This window comes from Anolis carolinensis, chromosome 6 (genome assembly GCF_035594765.1).
Source record: "Anolis carolinensis isolate JA03-04 chromosome 6, rAnoCar3.1.pri, whole genome shotgun sequence".
In the NCBI taxonomy this organism is placed as follows: Eukaryota; Metazoa; Chordata; class Lepidosauria; order Squamata; family Dactyloidae; genus Anolis; species Anolis carolinensis.
In genome coordinates, this window is record NC_085846.1 from 65,304,014 (window position 1) to 65,325,683 (window position 21,670).

At 40.7% G+C, this 21,670-nt stretch overlaps 1 protein-coding gene across 5 annotated transcripts in view; it reads left to right on the forward strand.

Moving 5' to 3' along the window:
- The window catches only part of zdhhc3 (zinc finger DHHC-type palmitoyltransferase 3), a 52,554-nt gene that overhangs the window by 20,240 nt on the left and 10,644 nt on the right, over positions 1–21,670 (forward strand). For 4 of the 5 annotated variants that reach the window (XM_062958004.1, XM_062958003.1, XM_062958001.1 and 1 more), the window contains 4 exons: positions 102–226; positions 9,308–9,404; positions 11,366–11,447; positions 13,395–13,525. In XM_062958004.1, coding sequence (XP_062814074.1) covers positions 102–226; positions 9,308–9,404; positions 11,366–11,447; positions 13,395–13,525 — 435 coding nt within the window. Of the gene's footprint in view, positions 1–101; positions 227–9,307; positions 9,405–11,365; positions 11,448–13,394; positions 13,526–18,907; positions 20,513–21,670 lie in introns of those variants that run through there. The other variant, XM_062958005.1, reaches the window with a different exon arrangement.

Genomic DNA, 21,670 nt, shown 5'->3' on the forward strand with positions numbered 1-21,670 from the left:
GCTTCCTTAAAACCTCTAGGAGATGCATCCATATACAGCACCTCTGTAATGGGACCTAATAGGTTTTGTAATGACTGAAAATGTCATATTTTCATTTCCAGGGTGCTGTGCCCAAAGGTAATGCCACAAAGGAATTCATCGAAAGTTTACAGTTGAAGCCAGGACAGGTGGTTTACAAGTGTCCAAAATGCTGTAGTATCAAACCAGACAGAGCACACCACTGCAGGTATTATTATTACTGTTGTTGTTATAAGGATCCTTTATTTTAAAATTGATATGATACATCAGTGTTAAAACAGCTATTTTCTTTTCAGACTAAGCAAGAAAAGTGTGTAAATAAAAAGACTAAAAGAACAATTTATAATATCCCGTACAAATATTAGTATGAAATTGGAGGCTGCTTTACAAATTTATTGCAGAGCATGGGCTTGTTAAATTTTAGTTCCTAGATTCATTCCTGTTACTGTTCTTCTTGTTATTGCTGCTGCTGCTTGCTTATACTGGTGTCACGACCCAGGCTACAGAGCACCAATAACCATATGCAGAGGCCAGATTCTATCTAATATCTTTATTAAGGAAATATATAAAGTAAATAAAAGCAAGTGTATGAAATAGTCCAGAAGCAGACCTTTCAGGAAAGGTCAAAATTAGTCCAAGTAAACAATGTCCAATATGAAATATTAAGGTCCAAAGTTGTAATCCAATAACCGAAACACTCACTTTGCCAGGCAAAGTGAGGGGAGATGACAAGGTCCTTTAATCCATGAACTTGAGCAAGGCTAGAAAATAACTTGATACTTGAAAACAAGGCTTGAAACGTGGAACAAGGTAACGAGGAACAAGAACAAGGTCCGTGGAATAACTTGGTAAAATCCGTGAAACAAGGCAAGGTTTAGTCCTGGGAAACAAGGCAAGGTCCGTAGGTAAACAAAGGCTGGGAACCAGGAGCGAAGGCTGGAAACAAGGCAAGGCTTGAGCAGGAACGAGGCTTGAATCGGAGCGCGCTGTCCAGACACAACTCGCTCCGGAGGCTGACGAATTGACTCCGCAAAGTTACTCCGCGGGTAAAACACCTATATAGAGTCTAACTTTCCCGCCGAGAGCAGTTCTCTGGGAACCAGAAACGAAAGCTAATCTCTGAAACCAGATGTTTGACTCCTTAAAGATTCTCATGGAAAGCAGGCTTAATTGGCAAATTCTTAGCAATTATTCTCGCACTCCTGCGCGAGGCTGCTTCCAAACCCCTCTGTTGTTTACAAAACTCATGGCGAGAGAACACGGGAGATGTAGGCTCAGGGTTTGTTTGACATACTTCTGGGACACAACTTTCTTGCAGGTGCAAGGTTCCCAGATCTGCCTGGGAAAGATCTGGCTGAGAAGATTCCAGTTCTGACTGGGAAGGTAAAAAACCCAAGTTTTCTTCTTCATCAGGCATTACAATGTCATGAGCAGGACTACAAGGCCCATGAGTCATCACACTATCCCCCTCCTCAAGGCCCCTCCCAAACTGGGACTCTCTCCCCGAGGCGCGAGGTCGTGGCTTGGCGGGATAGGTCTGATGGAAGCGACGGGTTAGATCAGGAGCATGGACTGTGGAGGCGTCTTCCCAAGAGCGTTCCTGAGGGCCAAAACCCACCCAGTCAATGAGATATTGCAGGCGGCGGCGGTGAAAGCGAGAATCCAAAATGTCCTGAACCTCGAACTCGTCCTCCCCATCCACCAAAATAGGAACGGGGGCCGGCCGGTCTACATCTGGCCGCACACCATCCGCCGGAAGGAGCAGGGAGCGGTGAAACACTGGGTGAATGCGCATTGAACGCGGAAGTTGGAGTTTGAAAGTCACGGGGTTTAATTGCGCCACCACTGGATAGGGGCCAATGTAACGGGCATCTAACTTCCGGCAAGGGCGATGGGAGGGCAAAAAGCGAGTGGACAGAAAAACCCGATCTCCTACCTTGATTTCGGGGCCCGGCTGGCGATGTTTGTCCGCGTGACGTTTATAGTCCTCCTTGGCTTGTTCCAGTTGCTGGAGCAAAAGTTGTTGCACCGCTGTGAGTTCCTGCAGCCAATCTTCTGCTGCGGGAACTTCTGAAGTTTCAATGACAGGGGGAAAGAAACGTGGATGGAAGCCGTAGTTTGCAAAGAACGGCGTTTCTTTTGTAGAAGCCTGGACTCCATTGTTGTAGGCAAACTCCGACAGTGGTAACAGAGAAGCCCAATTGTCCTGTTGGTAGTTTACATAACAGCGAAGGTACTGTTCCAAAGTGGCATTGGTGCGCTCCGTTTGCCCATCCGTTTGGGGATGATGAGCTGAAGATAAACGAGAGTCTATGCCCAATAGTTTTTGTAGTGCCTTCCAGAAACGAGAGGTGAATTGGGATCCACGGTCTGTGACCAAACTCTTGGGCAATCCATGTAGTCTGAAAACATGTTGGAGGAATAAATCTGCAGTCTCTTGGGCCGTGGGAAGGCCTTCACAGGGAATGAAATGGGCTAACTTGGTGAAAAGGTCCACCACCACTAGGATCGTGGTGAATCCACAGGAAGGTGGTAAGTCAGTGATAAAATCCGCAGAAATTATTTCCCATGGGCGAGATGGGGTAGGAAGGGGGTGTAGAAGCCCTGAGGGCTTCTCCCTTCTTATCTTGGAGCGCTGGCATACTGGGCAGGTGTTGACATATTTCTCCACATCTTTGCGGATCTTGGGCCACCAGAAATCTCTTAGGATCAAATGCATGGTTTTAAATAGTCCGAAATGCCCTGCTGGTTTGCAGTCATGACACAGACGAAGTGCTTTTTCCCTGCCCGGTCCGGGTGGGATATAAACATGATTTCTATAGCAAAGCAGTCCATCTTTAAGCGAAAAGGGAAAATGCAGACCTTGACGAAGTTGGTCCTGCGCCCAGGCATCTGCTTGCTGACTAGCCCTGATTTCTTGAGCACAGATGGGTCCTGGAGTAGAGGGAGTTGAATCAATGGGAGTGGATTTGGTGTTCCCCACTGTGAGCGTGGCAAAGTTCTCGGGTTGTAGTAGTTGGGATTCAAAGGTCTCCTTGCGTCCTGCAGCGTATTCCGGTTTACGTGACAGGGCGTCTGCTTGCTTGGTTTGGGCTGGGGTCACATAATGAATCTGGAAGTTGAAACGTTCAAAGAATAAAGCCCAACGTTGCTGCCTCTGATTTAGCTTGCGGGCAGTTCTTAGATGTTCTAGATTCCGATGATCAGTGTGGACTTCAATGGGAAATTTGGCCCCTTCTAGCCAATGTCTCCAAGTTTCAAAAGCTGCCTTTATGGCTAATAGTTCTTTTTCCCAAATGGTATAGTTCCTCTCTGGTGCGGTTAGTTGACGAGAATAATAGGCACAAGGATGAAGATGATCTCCCACCGGTTGTAGGAGCACAGCCCCAATTGCCACATCAGAGGCGTCCGCTTGCACCACAAAAAGGGTTTCAGGATCTGGATGCTGAAGGATTGGCTGGGATGTGAATAATTTCTTTAGTTGCTGGAACCCTTTCTCTGCTTGATCAGTCCAGCGGAAGGGCTGTTTTCCACGGATGCAGCTAGTGATTGGGTCAGACCAGCGGGCAAAATCTGGAATGAACTTGCGGTAATAGTTCGCGAACCCCAAGAATCGCTGCACCTCCTTCTTGTTAGTTGGCGCCCGCCATTCCAATACTGCTGAAACCTTGGCTGGATCCATGGAGAGCCCTAGAGGCGAGATACGGTATCCAAGGAAATCTACCTCTTGTAGATCAAAAGCGCATTTTTCCAGCTTGGCATAAAGTCCATGATCCCGCAATCGTTGTAACACCATTTTGACGTGGTTCTCATGTTCTGATTGTGATCTAGAAAACACCAAAAAATCGTCCAGGTAGATTATCAAGAACCTATCTAGATAGTCCTGGAAAATGTCATTGACAAAATGCTGGAACGTTGCGGGAGCTCCGCATAATCCATAATTCATAACTCGGGACTCGAATAATCCGAATTTAGTCTGGAAGGCGGTCTTCCACTCGTCCCCTTCTCTGATGCGAACTAAGTTGTAAGCTCCCCGAAGATCCAGCTTGGTGTAAACCTTGGCTCCTCGAAGTCGGTCTAGTAGATCCGAGATTAAGGGCAGGGGATAGCTGTTCCGCTTGGTGATATTATTCAATGCTCTGTAGTCCACCACCAAGCGTAATTCCCCTGACTTCTTCTTCACAAACATCACTGGGGAGGCGGCTGGGGATTGAGAGGGTCTGATGCAACTAAAATGATTAAGGGTCTGGAGAACAAGCCCTATGAGGAGAGGCTTAAAGAGCTGGGCATGTTTAGCCTGCAGAAGAGAAGGCTGAGAGGAGACATGATAGCCATGTACAAATATGTGAGGGGAAGTCATAGGGAGGAGGGAGCAAGCTTATTTTCTGCTGCCCTGCAGACTAGGACACGGAACAATGGCTTCAAACTACAGGAAAGGAGATTCCACCTGAACATCAGGAAGAACTTCCTCACTGTGAGGGCTGTTCGGCAGTGGAACTCTCTCCCCCGGAATGTGGTGGAGGCACCTTCTTTGGAAGCTTTTAAGCAGAGGCTGGATGGCCATCTGTCGGGGGTGCTTTGAATGCGATTTCCTGCTTCTTAGCGGGGGGTTGGACTAGATGGCCCTTGAGGTCTCTTCCAACTCTACTATTCTATGATTCTATGATTCTATGATGAATCCCTTGCGGAGGTTTGTCTCTATGAATTCCCTGAGAGCTTCTTGCTCTGGTTCAGTCAGGGAGTAAAGATGCCCTCGCGGGATCGGGGCCCCCTCCACCAAGTCAATGGCACAGTCATAAGGTCTATGTGGGGGTAATTTTTCGGCTTCTTTTTCATTGAATACATCCCAATACTCGGAGTACTTCTTTGGCAAGGTGATAATGGGCTCGGTGTCTGTGGCATGGCAGACCTTGGCTACGAGGCAATGGTTTTGGCAGTACTTTGAAGCAAACTGCAGTTCTCTGTTGGACCAGGAGATGCTTGGGTCGTGAAGTGTCAGCCATGGAATCCCCAAAATCACAGGGAAATGGGGAACCTCAGTAACAAAGAAGGAAATCTCTTCCATATGTTCCCTTATCCACATCCTGGTGGGTTCCGACCACTGGTTTACGGGGCCCGTCTTGAGAGGGCGGCCATCGATGGCTTGCACCACACGGGCATTCGTGAAGTCATGATATTGTAATCCCAGAGAGTCGGCATACTCTCTATCAATGAAATTGTTGGTAGCTCCAGAGTCTATCATGGCGTGGATCATGACGGGTCCCTTTTTTGCTGACCATAAGGTGACCACTAGAAGGAACAGGACCCCGGTTGGCGGCTCTTGAATGGGTTTCTTGACCGGGTTGGCGAGCCTCTTTACGCCCGGTCGTTGGCTTCCCCCGCCGGCTGTGCGCCAGCCGCCTCAGACGCCTTCGTCTCCGTGGAGGACGCCGCCGCAAGACGGGCGGCGGGCTTCCCTTTGGCTGGGCACTCTCTGGCGAAGTGGCCCCCATTCCCGCAATACCAACAGAGATTTAGGCGTTGGCGGCGGGCCTTCTCGGCGGCATCTAATCTGGGACGCACATTGCCCAACTGCATCGGCACCTCCTCGCTCCCTCTGGGGTATGGGGATGGTGGTGGGGGTCTCCACACTGGACGCGGCTGAACGCTGGCGGGAGCGGGGGGTTTTGCCCCAGCTCTACCGCCCTGGCCTCGGACCCACTGTTTCCTGTTGGCAATCATGACTTCAGCCCGTAAACATTGATCGATGAGTGCTTCCAGCGTTTGGGGAGGATCCACCTTGGAGATTTCCTCCAGCATTTCAATGTTGAGACCCTCCCGAAATTGTCCTCTGAGGGCAACATCGTTCCAGCCGGTGTTGTGGGCCAGCACTCGGAACTCGGCTATGTACTGAGACATGGGTCTGTCTCCTTGGAAGAGGCGGCGGAGTTTGTGCCCGGCTGCCTCCAAATTGTCCTCGATTCCCCAGGTCGCCTTAAGGTGGTCCAAGAAATGTTGCGCTGACCTTAGATGTGGGGAGGCTTGGTCGAACAGAGCCGTCGCCCAGTTAGCCGCTGGCCCGTCTAGGAGACTGTAAATCCACGCCACCTTGATGTCTTCCTGGGGAAACTCGGCATCACGGGCCTCTAGATAAGCTTGGCATTGGCGACGGAAAACATGAACCTTAGAAGCTTCTCCAGTAAACTTGGTTGGCAACGCCATGGCCGGAAGACGGATTCCGCGTTCCTTCAAACCCTTTATTTCCCCATCTTGTGCATTGAGCTTATCACGGATTCGGTCCACCTCATCCTTGTCGATGGTGTAGGTAATCGGCTGGCCGCTCGGCCCAGGTCCGGCTCCGGTAGACATTCTGGCCGAGGTTAATTGGTGCTTAGGGTGGCGGAGTCAAACTGTCACGACCCAGGCTACAGAGCACCAATAACCATACGCAGAGGCCAGATTCTATCTAATATCTTTATTAAGGAAATATATAAAGTAAATAAAAGCAAGTGTATGAAATAGTCCAGAAGCAGACCTTTCAGGAAAGGTCAAAATTAGTCCAAGTAAACAATGTCCAATATGAAATATTAAGGTCCAAAGTTGTAATCCAATAACCGAAACACTCACTTTGCCAGGCAAAGTGAGGGGAGATGACAAGGTCCTTTAGTCCATGAACTTGAGCAAGGCTAGAAAATAACTTGATACTTGAAAACAAGGCTTGAAACGTGGAACAAGGTAACGAGGAACAAGAACAAGGTCCGTGGAATAACTTGGTAAAATCCGTGAAACAAGGCAAGGTTTAGTCCTGGGAAACAAGGCAAGGTCCGTAGGTAAACAAAGGCTGGGAACCAGGAGCGAAGGCTGGAAACAAGGCAAGGCTTGAGCAGGAACGAGGCTTGAATCGGAGCGCGCTGTCCAGACACAACTCGCTCCGGAGGCTGACGAATTGACTCCGCAAAGTTACTCCGCGGGTAAAACACCTATATAGAGTCTAACTTTCCCGCCGAGAGCAGTTCTCTGGGAACCAGAAACGAAAGCTAATCTCTGAAACCAGATGTTTGACTCCTTAAAGATTCTCATGGAAAGCAGGCTTAATTGGCAAATTCTTAGCAATTATTCTCGCACTCCTGCGCGAGGCTGCTTCCAAACCCCTCTGTTGTTTACAAAACTCATGGCGAGAGAACACGGGAGATGTAGGCTCAGGGTTTGTTTGACATACTTCTGGGACACAACTTTCTTGCAGGTGCAAGGTTCCCAGATCTGCCTGGGAAAGATCTGGCTGAGAAGATTCCAGTTCTGACTGGGAAGGTAAAAAACCCAAGTTTTCTTCTTCATCAGGCATTACAATGTCATGAGCAGGACTACAAGGCCCATGAGTCATCACAACTGGTGACAAGTGAATTGGTTTTTCCTGAGACTTGGGTTGGGAACTGCACAAAGCTAGTATACAGATATCTTATTTCTTGTCAGTTGTGATGATCTAAGCACTTTTTCTTATATAATTGATACACGGACATAATGATTTTCCAACATATCTTGATGCTTGATGCTTGGAGGAATGTTATTGACATTCATTATAACATACTCCCAACTGATATCAGATGGTAGCTTGATATGCCTTTCCAATATTTAGTTTGCTCATGAAGGAAATCTCTGCTTTGTTGATCATACTTTTTGTTCCTAACTCCATGTAGAACTGGGTTTTGGCATGGTTCTCTTGTCCATGACTTAAGACATTTTAAAATAGAAACCCACATGCATTTATATCTATACCATGTAGGTAATCTGTGATTCTCATACTTCCCTGTGTTGCTCTATGTGTAAGGAAGTAGAGAAAACAGGTAGCAGGGAAATAATGATTTTGACCAGGATGGCTCAGTAAAGTTGCCTGCCTCTGCTTTAGTTGTTCTGGAAGTTCTGCATAATTGGGTGGATGCTGGGGGTGGCCACATAATAGGCCCCACAGCCATGCTTTCTACAGACTTTCATATATTTCACTTCCTCAAAGTGTGGTGGAAGCTCCTTCTTTGGAAGCTTTTAAACAGAGGCTGGATGGCCATCTGTCGGGGTGCTTTGATTGTGAAAAGGGGTTGGACTGGATGGCCCATGTGATCTCTTCCAACTCTAATACTCTATTTAACTGCTTTTTAGATTTCCTGTATGCAACATGCTGAAAGCTGGTTTGGTGTAGTGATTTGAGCATTGGATTATGATTTTGGAGACCAGGGTTTAATTCCTCACTCGGCCATGCAAACCCGTTGGATGATCTTGATCAAGTCACACTTTCTCAACTCTAGAAATCTCTTTGATAGTTTGGCATGAAGTCAGAAGGCATAGAACATGTATTACTGTTTAAAATAGGAACAAAGTAGGCATGTAATGCCAGCATCTCTCATTTGAATCAGAGGCCAAGTTCATACATTCTGAATGGTCAGGGTTTGTGTCAGTTTCTTTATGCCACCATTTCTTTGAGTAGATCTGCCCATAAAACAGGTTGTAAGTCCACAAACCCATGCAGAAAGTCAAACTGGTGGCCATTAGTTCTCAAGTTATTTTTAAAAATGCGTGTTGTGACTGATTATTTAAGTGCATATAAGAAAGTATGCTCTAATAATGCTTGAGTAGATAAACATGAAGGCAGTTGAATGAAAAAGATACCAAAAAAGCCCACCCCAAGGTAAATCTAACAGTCTCTTTACAGAAATCATCAGCTTTTGACTTGGAGCCAAGTATGTGCCATCACAATAAAAACTAAATTAGTGGAAATTGGAACATGCCCTGCAGTCCTCCCCACTTTCTTTTTAGATTATGGTTTTTTATAGCTGGAAGGAGAAAAACAAGAAACTGCAGGGTGTAGGTTAATGCAGTTGTCATAGATCCAGTTCCTGAGAGCACTTCTAACTTGAAATGATGGTATGACAGTTAATTGCACTTCAAACAGGCCTTATTTTCTCAAAAAGAAGAAAATTTTCTCATATGGTAAGATTTTGAACAAACATAAATCAGATGAAGCTTCTGAAATGAGCTGTGCTCATATAATTGTAGTCAAAACAAGAGTGTCTGAGTTGGCTGACAATATGGCAATAGTTTATCACTTATTAATGCTGCTCCAAATCCAGTTTATGTTTCTTCAATTATGAATAATGCTAAGCATCTACAACGGTATGACCTCAGTTTAAGTCACTTGAAAGCAGCTTTTGGAAAAAGAGAAAGTGTTTTCTCTATAATCTAATAACAGTAAGAGGTAGATTGGATAATTGTTAGGATTTTATTGCAATGTATTGCATACATATTTTTGTTCTTCTTTTAGTGTTTGTAAGAGATGTATACGAAAAATGGATCACCACTGTCCATGGGTTAACAACTGTGTAGGAGAGAACAACCAAAAGTACTTTGTACTGTTTACAGTAAGTAGTTCACCAAATGAATTTGTTATGAAGTAGTTCAAACAGGGGCCTTCAAGTAGGATTTGTTTGTGTTGTTTTCTTTGCCCACTGAAATAATTATAGTGCAATATTCCTGGGGAAACAAAAACACTTTATTGACATTGCAAAATGTTTGAGATAAAGTAATTAAGGAATCAAACCACACTCTTGGGAGTAATTATCAGCTGCTTTCTTTATTCCATGTATCACTGTATTATTTTGAAAGTCATGAAGCCTATCTTATTTCATTTGTTACTCAATTTTGCTTTACATCCAGCTGTATCTTTCTGCTGTTAGCAAAGTTGCCTGGTAGTCCCACCACCATGGACACCTCTTTGGTTTTTATTTAAAAACACTATGTTTATTTTGGTTGGCTGGAGACTTTTGCTTCACCTTCTCTGGTCAAGTATGATCTGGTTTGAGAAGGAAAAACTTGGCTGGCATTAAGACTTGACTGCTTGGCAGACAGGGTCAGATTGGAATGCCTTTGGAATTTTCAAGTTGTATCTCTGTTCCGCTAAGATTTTCTAACATTATCAGTAGTTCTATTTTAAAACTTTTAATCTAATTTGGATGGGAAATTGCTGTTATCTCATGGCATGTAGTATAATTAATGGAAGAAAATTGACCCCTTGTTGAGTTAGTTTATTCCAGGTAGCTTTCCACTGGGCATATTCCACTAGGTCTATTCATTCTCTGCCTGAAGTAATTTAGCAGATGAGATAGAAGATAAGGAATTTTGAATCATAATGGCTAGAATAATATCTGTCTGTCCTGAGTGCTTGTCTTGGATTTCTGCTTCAGCTAAAAATTGGCAACTGATGTTAAACTCTTTAGATCTTTGGCTTGTTCTTCAGAGAAAAAGAGCGAGTGAGCTAGTTCTACTAAATTATTTCTGCAAATAAAAACATGACAGAGTTGCAGAGGCAAACTGCTGGAGGGAAGAATATGGTGTGACATAAGATTATCTTCGGTAGAAGCAGCCACTTTAAAGATGGTTCTTCTATTTAAACAAAATGTGGCTGACAGTGAGAGATTTGTTCAATCTATTATCTTGGAGGAACAGTCCCACACTGTGCATAACATGACTGCATAGAATTGGAATATAAACTATTGTATGGTGCAGTATAGTTTGAGATGTCATGGCACAGTATTGTCCAACTTACCATATATACTCGAGTATAAGCAGAGTTTTTCAGTCCTTTTTAGGGCTGAAAAAGCCCCCCTCATCTTAAACTTGAGCCAGCTTATATTTGGGTCAACTTATACTCGAGTATATAGGTAATCAGAGTTGGACAGTCTTATTTATTAAAGGCTTATTATCTTAAACTACAGTTTTATGTAAATATTCAAAAACATTTAATTACTGATGCTTCAATTAATGTAATTTTATTGGTATCTATTTTTATTTTTTATTTTTGCATTTCCCGTCCTTGTCGTCTACCCGAGTCAATAAGTTTTCCCAGTTTTGTGAAAAAATTAGGTGCCTTGAGCATATATGGTACATGCCTACCAACCCAATGTATACATATTAGCTCAAAAAGAAGTTGCCTTTTACTCTTGGGAACAAAGTGGTGTGTGTGTGTGTGTAGAATAGTCTGCGATTCTTCCTCTTACCTAAATAGCACTAGCATAGATGAAAATTATATTGAAAAATATGCTGCTTTGGTCTGATAGTAAACCTGATTCTGTGGAGGAATCGAAAGCTAGAAAGTAGAGAAAGATCACATTGCTAAATTTTTGTGCTACATATATGACTCAATAAATAAAATATGTTACCTAGTGATTTTATTCCTTGGTTGAATCTTTTGACTAATGTCCTGAAAACAATTCTTCTCACTCACAACATTAGACGTTTTGTCCATGCAGTGCGATTGTGGACAGAATGACATCATTTTCAAAGCTGTATAATTTAAAAGATCAAAACTCATACTTTGTTTCAGATGTATATAGCACTGATTTCTCTGCATGCCCTGATAATGGTTGGATTTCACTTCTTGCATTGTTTTGAAGAAGACTGGACAAGTGAGTACTGACAAATGTAACATTTTCTGACTTACAGGGAATACATTGTTTTCTTTCAAAATGGATAAAATCTGTGGGAAAGAATAACTTCTTGGGCTTCATTGCATATTTGCCTTCTTCAAGTTTTATCACAGTTGTATAGTATCGAACCCTACAGAATTTGGTCTCATTCTATTGCAACTGTGTATATAGCTAAGCTTCTATAGTTAGTATTTGCTTGAGAAATCACATTTCATATACATCAGTTGCATTATAATTATAGCTATTATCTTAGATCAATGTAGCAACACACAGTCTCTGGACTCCATGTGGCTGCCACCATTTTTACACACAAACTCTGCTACCACTGGAAATCTATAATGATGTAGCTATGGCATACATCACCTCTGGAGGGTTGTGGGTAGTAGTGTGTTCGTCCTTGTAGTTTCTCAGTCTTTTTTAAATTAACAATTCAAGTCATCATTCATTATGACCTCTTTTCAACATGCTATGAATATATTATATATATCCCAATTTTTCATGTAAAAATATATTTAAAGTGTTGGATACCTGTGTCATACCAAATCATGGAAATAAGGTAATAAACCCAGCAATAAACATAAAAAGACCACTATATTCTGGAAATGGTCCTCTGGGATGGTGGGCAGCTATCAGTGGAAGGAGGCTGCATTGGGCTCCTCTCCAGAGAACTTGGAGAACACAGCGCTACCAAAATTCAAAATTGTTTGCCCCTATACCCCCTCGGCTATTAGGAGCAATTTTGTCATTGTAAAACAAGAGGAGCTTGTTTTATAATGGTGATTCTGAAGTCAAATTTTGATTCACTTTCTGTTAGGAAAAAGGCCTCCCTGGCCTAAAATGGCTTGGGGACATGAAAGATGTCACAAAATAAAATGTTGGCAGGGTATAAAACCAGCCCTGGTTCTGCACTTTTCCGCTCCCTACACTTTGAAGAACCAGAGCATCTCAAAAATAGTGCTTCCAGGCAACCATCCTGTCGAATTAAAACAGTACCAAAATCAAAGCTCGTGGCTTTTATTACTTTTGAGGGGTCCAACTTAAACTGTCCAAGGGAACCCCAGGAGAGGCCTTTTGCCAGACTAAGAAGTATACTGGATTTCACTTTTGGATTTGAAAGAACAATAGTTTCCAGCTTAAAACAATTTGGAATAGGCAGCAAACAGTATGGAAGTGCTGTCTCCTTCACGATTTAGAGAGACCAGGTGTATTTTGGATATTTTTGAATTATCTGTTTTTTCCCTAAAACAGGGAGGGCCTTTTGCATTCTGTTTTACCACCTCTATACTTACTGCAACTTTGACTCCTTTATGATGAACATTCTATACATGCAGATGCAAGCAAACCAAACTAGTCTTGATTTCCATTTGTTTTGATCTATAGATTGAGGTTACAGATGGAAGCCTGTGTGTCATATCATTCCTATTCCTATTGGAACAAAAATGGGGAGATATATAGTATAGACATGCCATATTATATATGTAATAATCTTGAGTGCAATTCTCCTTTCCATTTTGAATATTTAAATATTAAGCTGTTTCTGTCCAAAACACTGGTGCTCAACTGCATGCAAGCCAGGGAGCAACTTCCCTTGTATGCTGAACTCTCCAACAGTGTTGTACTTCTGTATTTATCCAAATCCTTCCCAAAAAGGTGACCAGAAGTAATGTTGCATCATTTTCCATTTTGTGAAGGACTCCAGTAAAAATTGATACATTGGGAAGAGTTATGGAAGCTTTCTGTTTGGGGTTGGGGTATCTTTGCACAGTTGGGAGGACTATCCATTCAAGTTTGTGCTTTCTTTTAAATTGGAGAGTGGGAGAACAGGGTAGAGTCTTCAGAAATTATAAAAGTAGAGTTCAGGAACCATATGTGGCTCACCACCTCAGTCTAAAGCATTCAGTGCTTTGCTGTGTTCTGTTTTTGCAGAGTGCAGTTCTTTCTCTCCACCGACTACTGTGATCCTACTTATTCTCCTGTGTTTTGAGGCTCTCCTCTTTCTCATCTTTACATCTGTTATGTTTGGAACACAGGTGCACTCCATCTGCACGGATGAAACGGTGAGTAGGTCCGGGCTTCTTTCCATGTTCCTCTGGTTAAAAAACGTAATTTGTCCAATAGGTAAGATGTCAATGTAAGGTAACAATAAAGAAATAGCAAACATACTTCAGAGGCAGCCTGGGGCATAAATGAAAATGAAAACATGATGCTTGTGAAGAATATTTTTCTATCGGAATCTCCTTGTGCTGACCTTTTACTCCTAGAATATATTCTTGCATACTAAAGTCTGAGGTCTTCATAGTCACTATAATTATAGCATCTCAGTTTCCCCTTTGCACTGCTATTATTCCCACCTTGACATAGAGATGTACCTTGATGAGATTAAAATATGTTACTAGAAATCATGTTTACAGAAATAAGGACCATGTATGGTTTTAAAGCAATTGTTTTTATTGAAATGTAATTCCTCAGAGCACTTTATTTGTGCTGTTTCAAAGAAAAAAAATATGAGGGTATTATTGTAGCCTGAACTCTCTAGAAGTCTGAATTTTGTCTAAAAACCAAAGTGGCTATTTTTTTCTTATGAGAAGAGACTGACTAGGAAAGACCATAATGTTTGGCAAGGTGGAAGGCATAAGAGGAAGAGGAAGACCACAACCCAATTAGATAGAATAACTCAAGGATGCCAAGGCCTGTGCAAGACTTGTGCAGGGCTGTTCATGAGTTGGAGCTCAGCCTGTTATAGGGCTGCCATAAATCAAAGTTGATGTTGCGACAGCTAAACATTATTGTGGACTTCTCTAAGATCATATGAAGGAAATCTTTGACAATCTCAGAATGTATGAGGGCTATGGTCCTTTAATAATGGAAGTGGCAGAAGAGATCTGTCTATTTTATTGAGCGTACAGAGAGTTGGCCATGATTCTTTGTCCCTTTTATTGGCTGTTTCCCAGTAGACAGTTAATGCCTTTTGCAGTGTCCTTCATCTTCTCTGAAGTATTTTCTGGTGAGCATAGCCAGCCATAAATGAAATTCAGCTCTGGTTCAACATAAACAAAGTGAGCAGTTTTTGAAATCTGCTTCTTTTGCCTCATGAGGCCTCCGTGTTTCACCTGATTTTTATTCCAGAGTAGAAATGATGGTTAAATATTTAATCACTTATTTTTATCAGTTGCCTTACTGTGTTCCAGGAATAAATTGCATATTTGTAGTCATTATTGCTTAATACCAGTATGCATAACTGAAATTGCAGATCTTCACACAGTGGGTGTTTGTACTATCATCACTTTATTCATGCCCTTGCCAGCTTTTTTTTTTTTTTTTGACCAAAGGTTTTAGAATCTCCCAGTTTGGACAGATGCAAAGATCTTCACCTGGTTCCAAAGAAACCAATGTTCAGTGCAAAGAAAACTTTCTCTGTAAAGCAGTGGTTCTCAAACTGTGGGTCCCCAGATGTTTTAGCTTTCAACTCCTGGAAATCTTAACAGCTGGTAAACTGGCTGGGATTTCTGTGAGTTATAGGCCAAAACACCTAGGGACTTACAAGTTAAGAACCACAGCTGTAAAGGAATTTCAGACCTAAGGTGACATTGCCAAAAGGCTGTTCTCAATGACTATTCACCTCAGTTGAGCAGGAGATCATGGAAAACCACCTTCAAGGAAGACCTTAGTACTGAAGTATATCTGTACAGCAGAAGATAGATCATAAAAATAGCCATGTTCCATGACATTAAGAGTTTCAAATAATAAAACTGTGTGACACTTTGAATTAAAATACTCAAGATGGGTGACCATCTGTAGAGAGATGGTATAAACATTTTAGATAAATGTCTCTATGGTATTCTGTGTTCCATCTCCTTTCATCTTTTTTATGACCCTAAAAACCTCAAGTATATTCCAGCATTCTTGTAAAAAGGATGCTTTAATTCCTGGATTGTGATGGTGGTTGATGCTCATGATGCTTTGTTGAGTTTAATATGAAGGAATTATTATTTTGGAAGCTTTATCTTCTTCTAGTGATTTCTAGTAATCAGTACATTTGTTTTTACTTTACACTAAGCTGACGCTTAAGAAAGCTTCAAACCCTGTTTTCCTGAGTAAAGCCTCATCAACACATACACACACACATACATATGATACATTTTGTTGTCCATATCGCTTTGCAAATATGTTGCATCTCATGTGTTATGTTACTCATCCGCCAAGTTTGGAAATATCCTTTAGAAAGTCACTAGTCTTATTTAAGTTTCCCTATGCTAAATTAATCAGGTATGTTTTTCAAACCTGGTTGCATTGCTATCAATTCCTGATTATAAGTTATGAACAAGTTAATATATTGGCAAACAAATATCTAGACCCAAGTGCTTGTTTTTTCTGTATCAGAAATAGAAATCATGCATCCCTCCGGGAAATGTTGGGCTACAACTCCCAACATTCCAACTTGCACTGCCAATAGCGATGAGTGCTGAGAGCTGTAATCCAATATTATGAGGAGGGGTATATGGTTTCCACCTCTACTCTGCATGAACATTTTCTATTTACATTCTTTTCCAACCCCTACAAAGCAATTTACAACCGTAATTTCCAAATTTATTTGAAGAGTTTTGTCAGAAGTGTTTTCAAATTCTCTAACAAAAGTCTGCATTCAGGTGTAATGGTAAGTGTGTTTTATCATCAAAAGCATTAGCAAGGCTCCTGCTCAGTACCTTTCTCAGTATGTGCAAGGGGTATATTGGAAGCTCCTGTTCCTGGTTTATAGCAAACTTAAGTATGAACCTGGCAGATGTGTGATTTGATTGTCATTTGAGATTTTGCTGTGTGTAAACCATAGTTTACAAAGGTTAAATACAATAGCAAACCGCAGTTACTACTATGTGATCACAAGCTTCTAACTTCCTCTCAGAAGAGTGGAATAAGCATACAGACTTGGGGCATGTCCTGCTGGTAACAATCAAGCTGTGCTGCTAATTCTGAATGCAGTCCATATCTATTGGAGCAACCTTCTTCCCATAAATCTACACATGTGATGACACACATTTTTATCATTATGACAAGAGAGCACATTTATTGCAGAAGCCATGTTCAGTGTTTTCTAATACCTGTAATAATTTTATCTTTTCTGACATGGTGGTTGAATTGATGGTAGGTTTTGTAATTTTATGACATCATGCTGAATCCTTCTTAATAAGTGGATTTGCATTTCTTTCTTAATTTGTTTCTATACATAAAATATTCTTTCTTTTAAAAAATGGCAGTATACATTTCCATGTCAAAGTCTGCAAGACACAGACACTTGTTAGTTTGTCAGGTCAGAAAGCATTATTTGTATCTGAGAACAATGGGCCAGATCTTGGTATCTTTCCAATGTCTTCTACCGCAAAAGCTGATGAAATTGATTAATTTAGCTTCACTACAGCCTTCCTGTTTGCCTTCAGAAATGATTTAACACTTTTATCATTCAAAGGGCTTGCCACCTCCCTACCAAATGTTTTCACTATGTTTATGTCTTCAATAATTTTCATTTCAGAGTGATTCTGTACCTTAGTAATTTGCACATTTTGTGAAAGCCCATGATTTCCCCGCACCTCAGTTTTTCTTCAGTTGGGGAAGATTTTTGCTTCTTTTTAAGTTTTCTTGGCACCATCCTTTGACATTTTCCACATGCAGTCTTATTTGTGGCCAACATTATTGTTGTTCTGTCAGTTTGCATCTTCTGAACTTTTGCTTACAAACCTTTATACCTGTTTTATAACTAATGTCCCTTTCAACTAAATTGGCTCTTTTAAAATTAAGTTAGATCATGTTGGATGTTCTTGGCCTCCCTCCCTCTTTATGTATAGATAGAAATTGATAGCATCATGGCCAGAGTTCATGAGTAAGGAAATCCCTACATTTCACATCCACATATAGCAGCTGCTTCTCACCTGGTGTTATATAATCTGCTTATTCTGTATGCCCTAATTTAATTTGTTGTATAAATATACTTTATAAGTGTTATTATGTGCTAGAATATGGAAAGATCTGTTGTAGGTTTGGCATCTTCCAGTGGTTGAGGAAAATGCATCATCCTCCCAGCCCACTAGGGTATATCCTGCCATCATAGTTACTGTGTCACCAAATTCCCTGCTGTGCACATACACCATATAATTTTACGCTACAACAGGGGCACAGACAATGTGTGCCTCGTAAATAAAACTGCATTTTCTTACAGCAGCCACATCAGGATCAGTGACCTAAGCAAACTCAGTTCTTCTTTTGGTTCTTAATTACAGTTTTGAAAATGTATTTGGAAATATTTTCTGTTTTGTTATCTGCATGTACAGCTGTGTTCTGGATGAAGAAAAAGTCCAATTAGTTCCACACATTTCTGGTTCTCTTCTTGATTTCATTTTCTGTTTTTAAGATCCTCGGTGGGCAGCAGTAGTATTTATTTATTTATTTTATTTTATTTAAAATATTTATATTTCACCCTTCTCACCCCGAACGGGACTCAGGGCAGAGCACAACATATATACTGCAAGCATTCCATGCCGGGACATAAGATAATTATAAATATATACAAACATTAAAATCAGTTATATCTACTTTAAAATCAGTTGTTTAAACCAGTAGTGTGTTCCCATATTATCTGTTTGACCTGGCATTTCTGCTCCCTGTGGCACCTCTGATTCTTTGAGCAGTTTCTCGCTTTGTATGGCATTTAGTTTCTCACTTCATAGCTAGTGCGATCTGATTTTGAAAAAGTTGATATGGAAAGTTGATTGTAAGAAGAACTGGAGAATGGATCCATTTTGAAAAAATGTCTATTGTTAAAACAAAATATTTGCTAGCTATTTTGTAAAGAACAACCCACTCCTTGAATGCAGTTAATAATGCAAATATTGAAGTAACCCACAAACTAGAAACCTAGTATCTGAGGGGGCTATATGTATTCTCCTTCTCTCCTTTACTAATATTATTCCTTTCTGACATATCAACATGCTTCTGCTTAATCCTTAAATCCTTTCCTCCATTGACAGCCTTGGCTTTTGTTAGTGGAACTTCAAAAGTAGGGCTGATTAATACTAGGGCATGTCTTGAACTTGTTTGTGAAGACACTGAAAATTGTTGGAGCATGAGATAATATTGAGGGATTTCATGTTAGCCAGTTTCATTAGAATAACTGCCACATTGAGCATCTCTTTATGTGCGTGCGTATGTGTGTGTACTTATATACACAAACACACATATAGGATTGAGAGGATTATGGAATTTCCTGAACAGCAGCTGATTATTTCTTCATAATTTGTCTCAGATTTGTTAACTATTATTAATTAAAAAGTGGAAGATAAATGTTTAGGGAATGTATCTTGCCTTAAAAGAGTAGTTGAGGGAACCTTTCCCCCAAAATCAGAACTACAAAAATAGGTTCCTGACTGAAAATGTCATGTTTCTGTTTTCAGGGAATAGAACAGTTGAAAAAAGAAGAGAGAAGATGGGCTAAAAAAACAAAATGGATGAACATGAAAGCAGTATTTGGCCATCCGTTCTCTATAGTTTGGCTTAGCCCATTTGCTACTCCAGACCAAGGAAAAGCAGACCCATATCAGTATGTGGTCTGAGAACCCATGAACAGCATTTCCACTGAAACAAAACCACATTTACAGCACTATGGTTATTATACATGAATGTTCAGAGTGAAAAGGCCATTTTAAATGCCTATCAGATGACTGAATCTTGCAGAGAAAAGACAAAAAAAGCAGCCCTGTATTCTGAAAATTTGGTAACCCTCTGTTTCTGGTGGCTGAAGCTTTTTCTTTCCTTTTTAAAAAAACTGGGTAACTTTACTTGGTCTCTTTGGGTTGTCTGTCTGCTTTCTCTGACATAACTAATGTGAAGAGGGAGTCTTGTTCCTCTGTGCCCTCCCATCTTTATTGACCGTGTACTTTCTCATCATGATTGACATCTGAATGACAGTCTGTGCCAACAGTGCCGTCTTCTAAAATGAAAACTTGTGGACTCCTAAATGACAGATGATGCTTTGAGTTCACAGTAGGTCTCTCGCTGTGCCGTTTGTATCTAACTTCCTGCCCCCCACCTGTTGAAGTCAAGTTTCACTTACTGAGAACTGAAGAATACAAGACAAAAGTATGGCCCTGCAAGAAGACCAGTTAATAAAATCGCTTTGCATTTAACATTTAAAATGTATTGACAGCATTACATTATTATACTTCAAACAACTACAGAAAAAGTTTTCTTGCACGTTTGCCCCCCTTGCCCTGCTCCCTTCTAAAGCTGTCTTCCTAGGTTAAGCGATGGATGGTTTTGTGAGTATGTGTGGATTGTTATGCCTTATAATTGGAGGAAAAGAAGAAATGTGGATTTAAATGTGTAGATTAGCAAGATATCAGCTTAAAACAATATTGAAATATTGGATGCTTCTTGAACAGTGTTCATGTACAGAACAGGCAGGTCCAGACGAAACCTAAGCACAGAGTGGTTTGTGTAGATATGTCAGCATTGTCCTCTTTTTTAAAAAAAACATTACCACCTTTTTATATCTCTAATAGTTTATTCTCCTTTTTATATTGATACATATATATTTTACATTGGAGAAATATGTGTTCCAGAATAGTGCATGCCTTCTGTCATGATTATGTGGATGGCAAGTTGTGTATGTATGTAGTCAGCACTGGAGAGAGGTGTGGAGGACATTCTGTTGAAAAAGACAAACAGGTAGAACAGATTACACTAAACTGACTGGATTTGTAACACGTTTGTGTCTGTCAGAGCAGGGATTTATTATATATTTCGGGTCTTAAAACTACTGAGGGTGCTGTTGGATCAATTGCAAAAATGATTATAAAAAATCCAAAATAGTAGAACTGCGAAGTGAACTATAGTCCTGAATTTATTCTTTAGACTGAAAGCCATGAAGTGGGGAGGATGTTAATGGAAGAGGCTGATGGGTCTGTTTTGTTTGGAAAATAATGTGAATGATGCATCTTTTCAATTCTGTTAATGCTTCCATTTGGGAAACAAATGCAATAAACTTTTTCTGACCACTGTTTCTTTGCATTTTTTTGGAAGGGGAATTAAACACATAGCCAAAATAATAGAGGAAAGAAGACTGATGAACTAGAACTTGGGTTTCAAATGTTGAAAAACCATCCCAAAAATCAACATCTTTAAATTTGATATAATGGCTTATGTTCTATACGGGAACATTTCTAATATAAATTCTGTTATCACAATTTTGTATTATTATGTCTTTATTACAGCCATTGTACTGAATTAATTTGTACAAGACAAACAGGATGTGTGAAACCCTGGTTTTTTGTTGTTGTTTTTTGCATATATACAACACTATGGTGCTTGTTCATTATATTGTATCTAAAGAACCATGATATTGTCCTCCATGATTTATTTGTTACCTGCAGATACGGGCAGCTAGCTACTCTTTTCTGGTTTGTTTCTGTCTTGATTCGCTTGAGTAACAAACCAAGAACAAACCCTGGATTTTTCCTTTGGTGTGTTGGAAGAGAAAGATAGCTGTCCCTATTGTAGGACATAATAAACAAATTATGTACCAAAATTACTATTTAATCACTGTAAATGGGAACTGGTTGTGTCAAGCAAATTGTTTACTTTAGTAGGAGTCATTCCCTGAAAGTAAGGTGTGCTTAGCAATCACGTATTTCTTTCGTAAAAAAAATTGTGGGGAAATGAATATTCAGTCTGATTGTATGGTTAGAATTAAGATGCACTGAGCTCACTGAGCCCAAAACATTTCTGCCGAAATCTGCTTATTTGCTAATTTTCTTGTCATTAGGTAGGATATCTCCCTTTAACTTCATTTGATCCATGGAATAGCTACCAAAATTCTGCCCTGAATAAGACACTTCAAGGACTGATCTGTAACATGACAGCATTGTTTTCTTTATCAAAACATTGCCCATATTCCATTATTTCCAATTAAGTACCCACATTAAGGTTTCCAAATATTATACTTACAAGAGATGCAAAATAGTGAAACAAGAGAATAATTAAAAACAAGTTTTAGTGATATAAAACTACATTGTGGTGAGAACTTGAAAATGAGTTCATATAGTCCCCTGTGTTAAGTCATTGATCCAAGTGCCTTTCTGATGCATTCATTCTGTGAGGCAGTCCTAGATTGACTGAGAGGTCGTGAACAATGTTCAAATATTTATAAGCTCGTAGCT